General features: G+C 40.3%; 1 protein-coding gene across 3 annotated transcripts in view; it reads right to left on the bottom strand.

The window, feature by feature from the left end:
* The window catches only part of ADAMTS9 (ADAM metallopeptidase with thrombospondin type 1 motif 9), a 172,246-nt gene that overhangs the window by 121,575 nt on the left and 35,123 nt on the right, over positions 1 to 15,548 (bottom strand). For all 3 annotated transcript variants that reach the window (XM_081246304.1, XM_081246305.1, XM_081246306.1), the window contains exons 9-12: positions 13,290 to 13,436; positions 11,755 to 11,896; positions 9,695 to 9,799; positions 2,817 to 2,962 (exon numbers count right to left, since the gene is read on the bottom strand). In XM_081246304.1, the coding sequence (XP_081102430.1) occupies positions 2,817 to 2,962; positions 9,695 to 9,799; positions 11,755 to 11,896; positions 13,290 to 13,436 (540 nt within the window). The remainder of the gene's footprint in view (positions 1 to 2,816; positions 2,963 to 9,694; positions 9,800 to 11,754; positions 11,897 to 13,289; positions 13,437 to 15,548) is intronic.

Below are 15,548 nucleotides of genomic sequence, written 5' to 3'. Positions count from 1 at the left end.
GGCAAGGCTGCTTCTCTTTTTTAGCCTGCATGCTTTCAAGGAAAATAAAAAACCTAAAAATATAGCTTAAAGTATCCAGATGCTAAATAAATACATTTTTGAATCACATGAATACAGTGAAAACATGAGAACTCAGTGTTCTCAATAAAGGTATACCTTGGATTCTGAAAATGGAGATCTTCATTATATTCTAAGGGCTCCGCAAACTGAGAAAAGCATTTTACCAGCAATGGGGGGGCTGGGAGGGGCTGCATTCTCTGAAACTTCCTGAGAATCAGGACAGCAACCACTTCTACATTCTACATAATGAACCATTTGTTCTGCGAATTTCTCTGAACAAGCTCTTTAACTGATTTGGACCTGACTTTCCCTTTTCAGTGTCCCTTTCCCTTGTCTAATTGACTCCCCCAGTGCCATCGTAACCTTGGTTTTAAGAGGCAGACTCCTTCCTTGGTTCCCAGGGACATCCCGAAGTGCAAATAACTTGGAGGAGTTTTAATGAAATGATGTCAGTGCTGACACTCAACTAGGTGGATTGTATTATTTTAAAACCTCCCATAGCAAACAGCCAGGACAAGGACCTCTAATTGAAGTCTTTAATGATCGGTTCCTAACTTCTGAATGAGAGGATCTTTGCTTCACTTTGAAGCTCAAGATCTTTTCCTGCTGAGATCTTTACACTGGGTGATTTCCTTTGTCTGCTCCATTCCAATTATGGAGTGATTTATCTCTTTCCACTTGCCACACTACTTTTAGAATTATTCTAAGACTATTTAAAAAAACAAAAAGCAACCCCCCACTTCTTTTGAATGGAATATTCTTGAGTCAAAATGTTAAAAGTACTTACTATTTGCAATATCCACACTATCATGATAATAATAGCTCACTATAATAATCACGATTTGGTTCAATGTAGCCACCCAGGAGTTTTTAAGTTTTAAAAAAATTCATATCTGTTGCTAGCTTAAAATGTTTTATTTTGAAACTTCAACCGTACAAGCAGCTAGGATAGATAATTGATTTTAACAAGCAAGCTGTGGAACAATATATATAGGATGACCCTTATTTTATATTTTGTAATATTTATTTCATATAATACATATTACATCTATAATCTCTTTTAAAAGTTTGAAATAACACACAACAAATGATTTTTTAGTGGTTATTTCTTGTGGGGGAGTATTGGGGGTAAGAATAATAATGGCACTAAGTTTTTATATGATATACTTTTGTATCTGAATTTTTTGAAAGCATCTACTATATTTATATTATTATTTTAAAAACTAATACTAAGTATAGACACTATGGAAAAATCTAACCTAACGTGTATTAGTTTATATCCATAGCTACAGTGTTACTTTTACAGACCAGAGCCTATGTCTTATAGCTCTTTACTTGTCCTTAGAGATTAATATTACATGGATATGAAATAATGTTGGACTGTGAACAAAAATAAATTAAAATAAATGGATCACCATCTGTGATTTGGACTATACAGATTATTTATTTAGACCAGGGCTTGCAACAGCAGGCTAAAGCTATGTCCTTTTTGGTATACACAATTCATATTCTTATAAAACATTGGAAGCACCCCACCCTTGGTCTGCAGTACTCTACAGTACAACCTAGTCTACTGCACAAGCCTGCTTTGCTCCTCTACCTGCTTGCTTCTCTCTACAATCCAGTCTGCTATCCTTAATGTAGGCTGTTAAAAATAAATGAGTACTGCTGAGCCAAACCCTTTTACAAAACCCCAATGCAGCTGGTTCTTAAAAATGGTTGTGAGTTTGCACATCTAAAAACGAATCTGGGAAGACCTCTTGGGCTACATAGGTTCAATGGCAATAATATCATGTATTATTTTCTATCCCTTTAAACTTTATGCATCTTACATCCACACAAAATTTGATGTCATTACTTATAATGAAGATAGCAACTTTTTAAATCCACTTATAAATAGCCTCTCCCCAAACACACGTCTATCGTGATAAGATGCTGGGAAAGAAGCCTGTGGGCTTTATTTGAGAATGTAAGTTTCAACAAGGTTCTACCGGTAGAGACACTCATGGTCACATTCTGAGAATTATCCTGAAAAGCAGTTTACTTTACTTTTTTTTTTTGCAGTACGTGGGCCTCTCACTGTTGTGGCCTCTCCCACTGCGGAGCACAGGCTCCGGACGCGCAGGCTCAGCGGCCATGGCTCACGGGCCCAGCCGCTCCGCAGCATGTGGGATCTTCCCGGACCGGGGCACGAACCCGTGTCCCCTGCATCGGCAGGCGGACTCTCAACCACTGCGCCACCAGGGAAGCCCCCCTACTTTACTTTTGATTCAAAAGTAAATCCTGACTTAGGGCTCCAGGTCCCTTGGGGTTCCACTCATGCCGCCTTGGGGGTCTGTGTGCCCTTTTCAGCATTTCAGTAGCTAACTGGAAAGGATATATTTATCTACAATCTGGAAGGAAATGTCTGATTTCTTTGTTTCCTCATGAAAATCCCCTTGTTCACTTTATTAGTGTGCTATTCCAAGCTCTGGGCGGGGGGGCTGGCAGTGAGTATACCTGTCAAAATTGTTGACCAACCAACACAAAGCATCTACCATTTAAGAAACAAAACTTTTAATAATAAAGAGTCACAGGAGAAAAATAATAATACAGAGAGATAGAGCTTAGATAACATTGGTCTGGGCAGCTCTAGATGTCCACCCACTGTCTAATTTGGAAAGAGCTCTTTACTTGCCTCCAGCTAAATTATTCCCTTTAGGAATTTTTTCACCCCTGCTACCCCGATAATAAGAGTGACGAGTTCTAGGACTTACTCTGGTCTGTTGCACTCTCGAACAGCTGTTTTGATACCCCCTCCACATGTTCTTGAGCAGGTTCCAAAGTGACTCCAACTTCCCCAGGATCCATCAGTCACGGGGACCTCCATTTCTTTGGGAACACAAAATCCAAACTTGCAGTGCTGTATTTAATAAGGGGAACAGTGAGGGAGAGCTCGGTGCTTGAGATATTGTAGGACCCGCTGTCCTTTTAAACATACCATACTTTCATTGTTTTCCATGCACTGGTTTGAAATGCTACAATTGCATCATCTACGTGAGTCATGGAAATGGTAGGGAGTTTAATCCCGGGCTTAGTGGTTTTAGGCGGTGTCTTCATTTACCACTGGCTTGAATAAAACTGCCCAATGAGTGGCTGGCTCCAGGCTGTTAGGGTAGGTCCCATGGCCAGCCTAGAAGCGCTCAATTAGTCTACTTGGAAAAATGAGGCGTGCAAATGGGCTGTCTACTGGTTGTAGACAGGGCCGAAATGAGTTATTGGATTTGCATAGTGCATCTCCATTAACAAGGCCTAGAGATGCTGTGAGCCTGGTAAAATACAATGCTTTACTGCTCCTCACAGATTTGAAAACCAATTTTAATTAAATGGGAGAGGGGAAAAAAAGCTGGTTACGTGATTCCTATAAACTCCCTCTAGCAGAGAACACAGGATGAGACTAAAGCAAAAATGGACACATTACAGAGAGCCCTAAACTTTACTGCTTTTTGGTTACTAATGGTTTCTGATTCTACAGCCTAGAGCAGGAAGAAGGCCATGATGCTTAAAGCAAAACAAAGTAAAACTCCTCAGCAGGACAAGTGAGTGGAGAAGCCCATTTCAATCCTCTGCCATTGTTGGGGTGTGAGGCCCTGACACAAAGCCGAGGTCAATGAGCAATGGACAAAGGAAGAGGGGCGGCAGTGGCAGCAGGAGGGTGACGCCCTGCCGCTCGCTCAGATCTCTGAAGCGGAGCTGGTGGTGGCCACTGTGATTTATCCACAGGGAGGGCCCGGGCACGCAGTTCAGAAGCAGAGTAGCCTGGAGGCCAGGCGGTGGGGGGGAGCGTGTGGGGAAAGGGAACAGATAAGAGGCTGGTGAAGCCTCAGTCAATGGCCAGTCCCAGCAAAGGTCTGGCGAACAATTATTTTAAAGAGTGCAGTTAGGCTTTCTCTATTCTGCCCTGCCTTCTCCCTTGTAATTATCCTCCTGAGTATCTGAGGACACATCCCTTTTCCTAGGCTGTTTGGCTGAGGCTTAAAAGGTTCGGCATCCAAAGAATCCTGGGCAACTCTGCACCCAAGAAATGAGGGCAGAGGTGACCACATCACTCCCTGAAATCATTTTATAGTTGTCTTTACAGCGGTCTTGAACATTCCTTGGAATATATGCACATAAAATCAATGAGAGGCAGCTTGGTCTAGAGCGCCACTATCCAATAAGAGTGTAACATGCGCCACATATGTAATTTAAAAAATTCTAGCAGCCACATTAAAACAAGTAAAAAGAACACTGAAGGTAATTTTAATATATTTTATTTAGCTCAAAATGTCTAAGACATTACTATGTCTCCATGTAATCAACATAAAATTATAAATAAGATTTTTTCCCACACTTTCTTCTCCATGCTAGATTTTTAACACCTGGTGTGTATTTTCATTTTAGCGCATTTCAGTTCAGACTGACATTCCAAATGCTCACCAGTCATGGGTAGCTAGTAGCTGCCATATCGGACAGAGCAGGTCTTAAGGGGACAAAGCTTAGCAGGCAAACAGTCTGGTGGTGTGGGATGGCCATTCTACAAACTAACTGTGACCTCGGTGAGTCACTGAACTCTATTTCCATAGCTGAAAAATGGGGACCTACCTGCCAAAGTTGTTTTGAGTATAACATAAGACAATGTATGGAAAGCACCTAGTACACAGCTAAGCACATAGGAGACCCAACATGAACAAGGTTTGTAATAATAAAAGCAAATATTTACATAGCACTTAACATTTGCCAGGCATTGTTCTAAGCGCTATGTATGTATTAACTTACTTAATCCTCACAGCATACTATGAAATAGGTACTACTATTACCCCCATTTCTACAGAAAAGAAAATGGAGGCACAGGGAGGTGGATGTCAAACATCTGGTAAGGGGCTGAGCTGATACTGAAACACAGACAATCTGGCTCCAGAGTGCATACTCTTAGCTGTGACACATGCTGCCTCTCAACTGTGAGCAAATGGGAACAACTGTTGACATCTAAATAAAGACTGAAATTTAAAAGCAAGATTAATGAGATGGTTAGGTAAGGCTGACACTCCAATGTGTTTACCCAATATCCATTCTCTCCTTCATCCTTATTAATAGAATCTATATTTCCCTGGATTCTTGTATAGATAGGAATGGTCAAAGAGATGTCAGCAGAATTCACTGGGTCAGATTCCTGGGAAGGTCCTTTTGCCCCTTTGTTCCTTGCCCTTTGGCTTCATTCTGCCCAAGACTCAGAGTTGATGGCTGGAGCTATAGCAGCAATTTTGTGACTTTAAAGACGATGGCCATTTGCATATGATAGTAGAGCAGAAAGCAATTAGGAACCTGGGTCTCTGATGATTTTGTAGACCTACCATAATAGCTCCATGGCCTGCCTACCTCTGACTAGTTTTTTTTGTGTGTGTCAGATAAAGAGCCAACTTGCTTACACTACTACAATTTGGTCTGACCTGAACAAAATTCCTAACTAATATACAATTGAGGTCACAGCTGATGCCCAAATTCAGCCATCAAATCTTGATGCCAGGTACACATTTTATAAATTCTACACACTAAGGAGAACGTTCCTATGACTAGTCATGGACTTTCATAATGAAATTTGTCTGTAAATACATTTTTTTCCTCATGTCACTTCAGTCTTCAATCTGTTGGCCTCTCTATTCTATAGACTCTACCTCCACACAAGAATAATCTTCAAAGTGACCATAATTCTCATTAAGCATTACCATAAACCAGAGCAGAATAAGGGCATAGGTTAAGAAGAGTGTTGCCATTCAGCACTGGATTCAAATGTCCTCATAGGGTCCCTTTTTAACAGAAAACCTAAATAAAAATTCATCTGCAAATTAAATATTTCTTACTGACACGACCACTGGCAGGGGTTCACAGGGGAGGGAGAACCTCAGAGGAAGAGGGGAAGAACCTGAGGTGACAGAGGCTGGACATGGGGACTGTTTGGTGAATATGTATCAAGATAGTCTATTTTACCAGGAAATTGAACAAACAATAATTATGTACTGGAAAAGCCATTACATCATAACAAACCATTAGCGGCTACTGGAGCCAGAGCCAAAATATATAGTCAGCCTTTCCTAAAAGTGTTCAGAACCATTTAAATGATATTTTACATAAATGCTCTTTTTGAGATTGGAAGAACGATCTGGAGGTCAATTTTGTCCCAAGGAGGCTTAAAACACAAGAGTTTCAGATCTCAGATTTACAAACAGGGTTAAAATGAAAATGTTAATGGACTTAAGAAGAGAATGGAGAAAATAAAAGGACATGAGAGAGTCATTCATCAAAATAACATTGTGTCAGCAACCCAAGACAGATCACTGCTGAGGGAGCAGGGCAGAGAGAAGAGAAAGAAAAAAAAAAAAAAAAAAACCCAGCAGCAAAGGGATACAGAATTTGCTAGAGAAAAGGATAAGGTTTTACTGCCAATTCTATGAGAACAAAAGCGAAATGGAAAAACACAAAGAACGTCTATGCCAACATATTCACCATCTTATTTGTAAAATGCATAAATGTTCTTCTGGGGAATAAACAAATGAACATCCACATCTTTAATATAAGTTGCTAGACTTAGCCGCTTTTCTAAAACAAACTAAAAATGAACCCATCATGTTCTCCACATAGCTGCTTCTCTGAAGGTGTTCTGAATCTGCCTTTTGGAATGCCTTGATGTCTCTTGCTTTTGCTGAACAAAAGCATACAAGGGAAATGTTTTCTGCAAGATCTCCCCAGTTTCCCCATTTGTCAGGTATAAGATTACTGTGCAATCTCTTATTTTCTGTTTCTGTTACAAAAACAGAAGACTAGAAGAAGACACAACAGACACCTTCCCAGGTTCTGTGCTCCACGATTGACTGGGACACCATAGTACTACATGGAGCATGGTAGCCTGTACATGACTATTTTACTAAATACAATTCATTTCATCATACAATTGAAAGCTCTACTTTGTTATGGTTTTTCCAGCAGTAACATGTGTCAGAAAGAGACATAGTAGGTGGGTGCATCAGATTGACTAAGAACCATGACATAATATCAGTGATTTTTTTGAGCTCAGACAGACTCCATTTAAATATATAGTTGGCTGGCTCCAACTCAAGCCAACTAGCCAAGTTGTCAACTAGATACCATGTCTATTGTCATCTCTCACCAACTGAGAGCAGCTATAGGGGTCACTGTGTTTAGAAGGACTCTGAGGCCACATTGTCATTTAGGAAGAAAGAGTGAATGCTTGATGGCTGCCATGGAAACCTGAGAACCATATCCCCACTCAAACCTATGATCCTCTGGCCATCAGAACTTTGAGTTAAATGTTTTGCAAAATGTGAAAGGTTCACTATGGCCAAAGAGATATATTTCTTCTTAAGCTAATGAAAGGTGCGGTGCAGAAACTGTTATGCCTATGTCCTTAGGCTGTTTTCTTAGGCGGCTCCTGGAGAAAGCAGTATTCTCAATTGCTAAGGTCCTAGCCATCGAGAAGTGAGACCAGAGCTGATGGAGTAACCAAGCTAAATCAAATGAAAAATCATCTTCATTATAATTTTATAAAACCACCCTAATAAAGTTTAAAAAATAGAAAAACCACTCTGAGAAATGACTGGATAAGCCACTAGTTCTCCTATTTGACCACGGAAACTTAAAGAGCTCAGTGAGCTTGAGTTATGGCCACTCCTGTGGACCCTGCAGCCCCTTCAGACAAAGAAAGCAAAGGAGAGAATTGGGAAGGGAGTGGGTAGGGTGTGTGAGGACTCTGCCCTGAATGAGCTGAATGACCTTGGGCAAGTCACTGCTCTTTTCTGTTTCCTATCTATAAAACTGGGGAAGGGCCATCATCAAAAAATCTAGAAACGATAAATGCTGGAGAGGGTGTGGAGAAAAGGGAACACTCTTGCACTGCTGGTGGGAATGTGAATTGGTACAGCCACTATGGAGAACAGTATGGAGGTTCCTTAAAAAACTACAAATAGAACTACCATATGACCCAGCAATCCCACTACTAGGCATATACCCTGAAAGAACCATAATTCAAAAAGAGACATGTACCAAAATGTTCATTGCAGCTCTATTCACAATAGCCCGGAGATGGAAACAACCTAAGTGTCCATCATCAGATGAATGGATAAAGAAGATGTGGCACATATATACAATGGAATATTATTCAGCCATAAAAAGAAACGAAATTGAGCCATTTGTAATGAGGTGGATAGACCTAGAGACTGTCATACAGAGTGAAGTAAGTCAGAAAGAGAAAGACAAATACCATATGCTAACACATATACATGGAATTTAAGAAAAAAAATGTCATGAAGAACCTAGGGGTAAAACAGGAATAAAGACACAGACCTACTTGAGAATGGACTTGAGGATATGGGGAGGGGGAAGAGTAAGCTGTGACAAAGCGAGAGAGAGGCATGGACATATATACACTACGAAACCTAAGGTAGATAGATAGTGGGAAGCAGCCGCATAGCACAGGGAGATCAGCTTGGTGCTTTGTGACCACCTGGAGGGGTGGGATAGGGAGGGTGGGAGGGAGGGAGACGCAAGAGGGAAGGGATATGGGGACAGATGTATATGTATAACTGATTCACTTTATTATAAAGCAGAAACTAAAAAAAAAAAAAAAACTGGGGAAGGGACGGTTAAGTTCCTCATCTCTGAGGACCCCATGTTTCCATTGAAACACTCTGGGGGCCACTGATTCCACAAGGTAAAGAAGAAGCACAGAAAATGAGATGAGAACAAAATATTAAAAGTGAGTAAAGTGGACAATGAGAGAAGAAAGGAAAAAACTTATGTAAGGATAACATGAGACTCAGATATAGTACAGGGATTACATCATAGGTAAGTGACTGAACACCATTTTTTGTATGGATTAAAAAAATCAGGTTTATATCTACAACTTTTTGTAACCAAAGCCTTAACATACTACCTTTTTGTTTTTTCTTAGATGGACACCAGGTGCAAAGTTTGCATTGATCATATTCCTAGTTGCTGGGACATTGTTATCATTGGGTTGTACAAGCAGCAGATTTTGTTTGGCTATTAACCAATAAGTAGGAGCCATTACAACCAACTCAGAATGTGGATTTGGATGTATCTCAGGTGACATCACAGTGCCTTAAAGGGGTCAAAACAGGCTGGGAAAAGCCTTTTATCCAAGTAGTGAGCACAGCAAGTCTTCCCGTATTTCCGTAATTTTAAGATGTTCCACCAACTTAATAATGGCCTTCCACTGCCACCCCAAAAGAAAGAGGAAGAGAGAGAAAGAGAGAGAGAGAGAGAAAAGAAATGTTACCTCACATTAAATGTACCCATAAATTGAAAAGCACATTGGGATTTAAAAAACATTAAAATGAGGAAAAGTATGTCTTAAAATCGAGGCAATAATGATAGCTATGTCCCTCGTGTCAGTATTATGCTATAAGGTAAGTCTGCACAACTTTCAACAGGAAAGTTGAACCTCCTGCCTCAAAAAAGTATTATGCATGCTGATATATGCTACATTAACTTATGTTCTTAACAACGGTGACTGAGCCTACAGCCCAAATCTTGCCCATGTCTGCCCCAAGACAGAAGGACGGATCGGGGCGTTACTTGCCTTTCCAGGCTCACACTCGGTCCCATCAGCCCAGGGCGTGTGCTGAGTCCGGCAGCCTTTGTGCGCTCCATCCACATTATTGCACCAGAGCCGTCTGCACTGCATCTGCGCAATTCAGTTGAATGAAAATTCAGTGACAATGTGATTAGAGGATATCAAGCAAGGCAATGGTTGCTTTCAACTAACCTTTTGCCAATGATGTAGAGCATAGGTTAGAAAAGGATTTTTTTCTTGGTATGATAAATGATAAAATATTCCAACGGATACAGAGAGCAGCCCAGGACACACATTTCTATGCCTGGGAGGACTTGCGGGGGTGTCAAAGGGGAACTACTATGCAACAGAAACATACGAGATGTCATCTGGTCATAGTAACATCTCCCCATATTACAGATAAGGAAACTGAGGCTGGCAAAGAGCAAAGTATCACACTGGAAATATGTGATGTGAGTTTAGGTTTGCAATGAGCTGTGATTGGAGAGTGCGTTTTGAGTTACGTTGTGATTAGAGTTAACATTTGGCTTGATGTTAAAACGGGTGTTTTTTTCCTACTAAGCATATGTTATCATGATCATATTATGACTCTTTTCTAGGGCTTTCAGGGGTTGTCAGAGGAAAGAAGGGACAAAATATCATGAAATATTTCAGGTATGCAAAAAGTATGAACAATAACATAATGGATACCCATGTGGTCACCACCCAAACAAAGAAAGAAGACTTCACAGGCTCAGCTGAATGCCATACACACTCATTCTCAATCCCAATCCCTTCCCCTTCTTCCCACAGGTAACCACTGTCCTAGTGATGCGCACCATCTCATCATTCCCATTGCTTTTACTACCAATGTATAAATATCTATCCATGATATACAGCATTTCAGCTTTAAACAAACAATGCTGTTCGAGATTTCAGGATATACGGATACGTCCTACAACTTCCTGTTTTTCCCCTCTACACACTCTGTTTTTTGAGTTATCCAAGTTGACATATTTAGCTCTATTTCAGGCATAGTTTTTAAAGATAATTTTTCTCCTGATGATGAAAATAAACAATATTCATAGTAGAAAAATTCAGAAGCTACTATTTTTTAATAGAAAAAAAGCTTTAAATGATCCAGTCTTTCCTGAAGCTTTTTTCCCCCTTTTACATTGAGAACATACTCTGTAAAATAATTGTTTATCTTGTTATTTTAATTTAAAACTATAGCTAGAGCATGTTCCCTTGTAGAGTTACTTTTCAATTTTTGTATAATATCGCATTAAATGGAGATACTACAGTTTGCTTAACCTTTCCATTCTTGGGCATGTGCATTACTCTGCATGTTTGCCATCAAGAGTAACAGAGAAACGAATATAATCATAGATACATTTTACAGAAAATGTTTTGTTATCTCCATGGAATCACTGTACCTGCCAATTTACCATGCTATCTCTGAACCACTCCCAGCAAAATAAACAAACAAATACCCAAAAGAATAGAATGGGGCATCCCAGAGAAGCACAGTTCTGCTGATATGCCTCCGGATAACCACTGGATCAAATCGCTGGTCCAAATGTCCATGACACATACATCAAAGTGTCACACACTTGCCAGCTGAGCTACCACCAGAAACCGTTTCAAGCCCCAGGTGGTCACAGGACACAGCTTCGACAAGCTAAAACAGGGAAACAGGTCTGTCTCACAAATTACTGAATCTAGAAGAGCACCTAAAATAAAAGTCATCTGGACAAGGCAGTGGGAAGGAAAGGAGACAAGGAGGGAAAAGGGCTGAGCTCTGTCATTACGAGCTTTGTAACCTTGTCTGCTCTGAGCCTCACTTACCACTTATAAAATGAAAATGGTAATGGCATCTCCCTTTTGGGCTGAGAGTGAAATGAGAAAGTTCAGGTAAGGCCCACATGCAACACCGAGCACTATTACTGTTTATCCCCATCATCACTATAGTCAATGGACCACTCAATGAGTGGTTTATGTTAAGAGTGAGAATCCAATGGAAAACTATGAATAAAAAAAAGTCCAGAATCCATTTATGAGGGTAGAAACGGCCCCCAGATACTTACCATATACGGGCACACCTGAGAACCTGGTCCAAAAATCAATTCACATTGTTTATTCACGTTGTAAAGGAGGCCTGGCAGTTGGAAAGGCAAAGGATAGGGTCTGGATTCAGGTTCGTTAAGCAGACACTCGCCGTAACCAGTGCTGTGGAAAGCAGAAAAACAAAGATGGTGAGGGCAGTGGATAAGATATGACTGTCAAAGGCTCCAGATGACAGTGAAGGCCATTCTGTCATTTTAATGGTGCAGAAGATGGTTCCTTTTTTGTATTTGTTTTATTCATTTCATCCAAACTTGAGTCCAGAAGCTGAAGTTCTGTTTTCGGTGCATACTTGTTTGTGGAAGCACCGGCTGTGCATACAACATAACCAGGAGGAAATATGTACCTGTTCCAGAATTTACCACCTTTCGGGGCAATTACCTATTTATTTTTCGACGTCTTCTCCAATAGGGTAAAGTGTCTTAGGGGTAAAATTAGTGCCTTTTTCACCCAAGCATGGGGCCCTGTCCATAACAACAAGTGTTTAGTAAATATTTGCTGATTTGCTTAGTGTTACAATAAGAAACACTTTAAATCACCTGGTTAAAAAAAACCACACACACACACACACACACACACACACACACACACACACACACACACACACACACACACACACACACACACACACACACACACACACACACACACACACACACACACACACACACACACACACACACACACACACACACACACACACACACACACACACACACACACACACACAACCCCCAGCAACCTGCCAGTTCTTCCATGTTTCTGCAAACACTTCTTCTGGAAAATTCACACCCGGTGAGTTCTGATTAACAAAACCCCCTCTTCCCTGTGGCTGGGGAAATATACACCCAGTGACCTTGGGACAATCACTTAACCTTTTGTACATCTGGGAGAGATGAGCAATAAATCTGTGACACAAGGATTTTGTATAATGTAACTGGATCCTTGAGCAGCCTGGTGGGAAGCTTAAAAAAAAAACAAGAAAAGAGAGAAGGAGAAAGAGTCAAGGAGATAGAGAAAGCAAGAGACAGAGAGAGAATGTTCTCAATTCGACAATATGGAGGTCTGTGCAATTTTCGTCCACCCATGTAACGTTCTTTGGGGGCGTCTCACTTCCCCACCCCTTTCCAACACCAAATTACTAAGTTAGAAGCACATAAATATTTGTGGCCTTCCTTATGTCATCATATTCATGGTCCCTTTCCCAAGACCTGCACAGATTTCACAGCTTTACCAAGAATGAAGCAACATGTACATATTCTCTTTAAGATCCCAACCTTTTTCTTGAGCTCAGTCTGTAATCTTCTAAATTCTGGTGAGGACATGAACTACACAGATGTCAGAGAGTATTTTTCTTTTCCCTCCTCCCAGGAATGTCAACAAAAATAACAACTCAAAAGGAATGCTTGACTCTACATTTTCTTTCCCACAATTAGTTCACTGCATGGAGGCCAGATAATAGCATGAAGGCTGTGCTCAAAGAAAGTTCAACTCTTACTCTAAAAATTCAGTGATGTATTTTCGACTACACTTTGACCACATCCAGGGGTTGGTGTAGAAGTTCAGTGTTGGGGCCATGACATGCTGGGGGCTCTTGACTCCTTCTTCTTTGCACTTATTGTTGTCATCATGAGGCATGTTGAACCTAAGGCCAAGGAGATAATGATATAAAGAAGTGAATAAACACTAAGGGATACAGCTGTTATAATTGCATTGAGAACGCATCTTAGAGAAAAAATTCAACTGACGACTGCATTATGCATAAGAACCTGAGTCCTGGTGAGCAGAACAAAACCTACTAGAGGATTAAAGGTAGGGAGTAGAATAAAATATACTTCTGATCCAACTGAATACAAAGTGCCTTTAATGTAAAAAAAAAAAAAAAAAAAAGTGAATTGGGCCACTATTTGGTTTAGCTGTACTTTTTGGAATTGCAGAGGCTCTGCATGTGCTGTAGTTGGTGCTAGAATACAGTAGTTGGAATTCCTAATAAGCTGTTGAAGGCCAGTTTATAGAGTCAAGAACTTGGCAGGTTATGATAACACTGTGCACATAAAGAGTCAGTCAACTGTCAAAACTTGAAGTCAAAAGCTTCCTAATGAGAGGCTCAGGGTGGGTCTTGGCATCTCTTCTTCTTCGCGTCAGGCTGACAGATGCTAAAACCCTGCAAGTATACCGTTATAGAGGCGTGCAAAGTTCGTGCACAATAAAACCCATTAAGAAAAACTGCAAGCATGGAAACGAGAGGCACGCCAATCCAGTTGGCTTAACCCAGAGATGGCAAATAGTTTCATGCTTCATGCCAATTACAATTGATTGGTACCAGCTTCCTGAAAATCTGGGCACAAAAGTATTCTTAAACTAATCCAGGTTCTGCCCGAGAAAAGGCTGTGATGGAGTGCCAACATCCTCTTGGGTCTGGGAGGGAACTCAGCAGCGGCATTAACACATATTTGCCATTCTTGGCTTAGAGAGAGGAAGTGGGGAAAAAAATGACAGGAAGCATTTCTCAATCCAGAAACATCAGTTCTATGACCCACATGCCTTTCTCAGTAAGATAATTATCCATTGGGTAACAAGCTCACAGGGGCTGTCCTCTGGATGACTATTCCGAATCACAAAATTGATGTATATGATTAATTTGGCATTTAGGGAGGAATTCCCTTCACTAGTTCACCTTGAGTTACAAAAACAAGGGAGTCAGAAAGAAGTATGTAGACTTGCTTCATATAAAAACAAAAGCTGGAATAAAAGTCTGTGAAGTCCATACCAGTAATTTCTCATGTTTGATTTCCTTTTTCTTTTAAAAATTTGGCCCCCTCAATAATTGCCAGATGGGAAATGTAAGACGGGTAAACTCCAACTGTCTTGGTTGAGCTTAATAGTAATAAATCCTTAAGAGTCTATTTTCTTAAAGGAATGACTGCCCAGGTTTCCAAATCCCAGTTACAGAGTCAGTGTAATACCTCCATCAACAAACCTAATACAAGCAAAATCTTCAAATCTTCCTTGTTTGTTTCTCTCTGGTGCAAAGGAGCTAGTGTTTATTCCCCACCCCACCATGACTTGATAAAATCCAGTTTATTTCACCGTGTAAACAGAAAACTTTTTTTTTCATTCAAAGGTTAAGGCACGTTTGCTCATAGCAGGGGTGGTATAACAACTATTCATTGAGCACTTACTAAAAAATACTTAACAAGACATTTTTAGCATTCACAATGCTCCAGCTGGTGTGTTAAATGCATTCGATGCTTTATTTCATTTAATTTTATTTAATTTTACTTGATTTCATTTAATTTAAAATTATTTTTTTATTAATTTTATTTGACCCAATGAATAGTGTGCTATTACTATCCACATTTTACAGAAAAGGAAACTGATTTGTAGAGAGGTTTAACTATCAATATTTGATCAAGGTCACATGGTTACTAAGGGAGCTGGGATTGGAGTCTACTTCAGACTGATTCTAAAACCTCCTGTTTTGGAATACATACAAACTACATTCTCTCCTATGAGACAAGTTGCGGAAGATTTGTCAGAAACACTGTGTAAGGATTTCTGTATTCAGTAGAGACTCAATTACGTCCCGAATTCTTCCTGACTCTTAGATTCTGGGTGTCTATGAAGCTGGTACGAGAAGCCAGGAGCTATTTGTGAGCATACAATGACGCTCAACAAATACAAGGTCAGTTGCTTTTTCCTCCCAACAGCTCTTGGGTTTTATATTATCAGAAAGTCATGGCTGTAACAACTTAAC

Source organism: Mesoplodon bidens, assembly GCF_964165515.1.
Source record: "Mesoplodon bidens genome assembly, chromosome: 10".
Taxonomy (NCBI): Eukaryota; Metazoa; Chordata; class Mammalia; order Artiodactyla; family Ziphiidae; genus Mesoplodon; species Mesoplodon bidens.
Note: the sequence above shows the minus strand (reverse complement) of the source record. Positions and strands in the feature narration are given on the sequence as shown.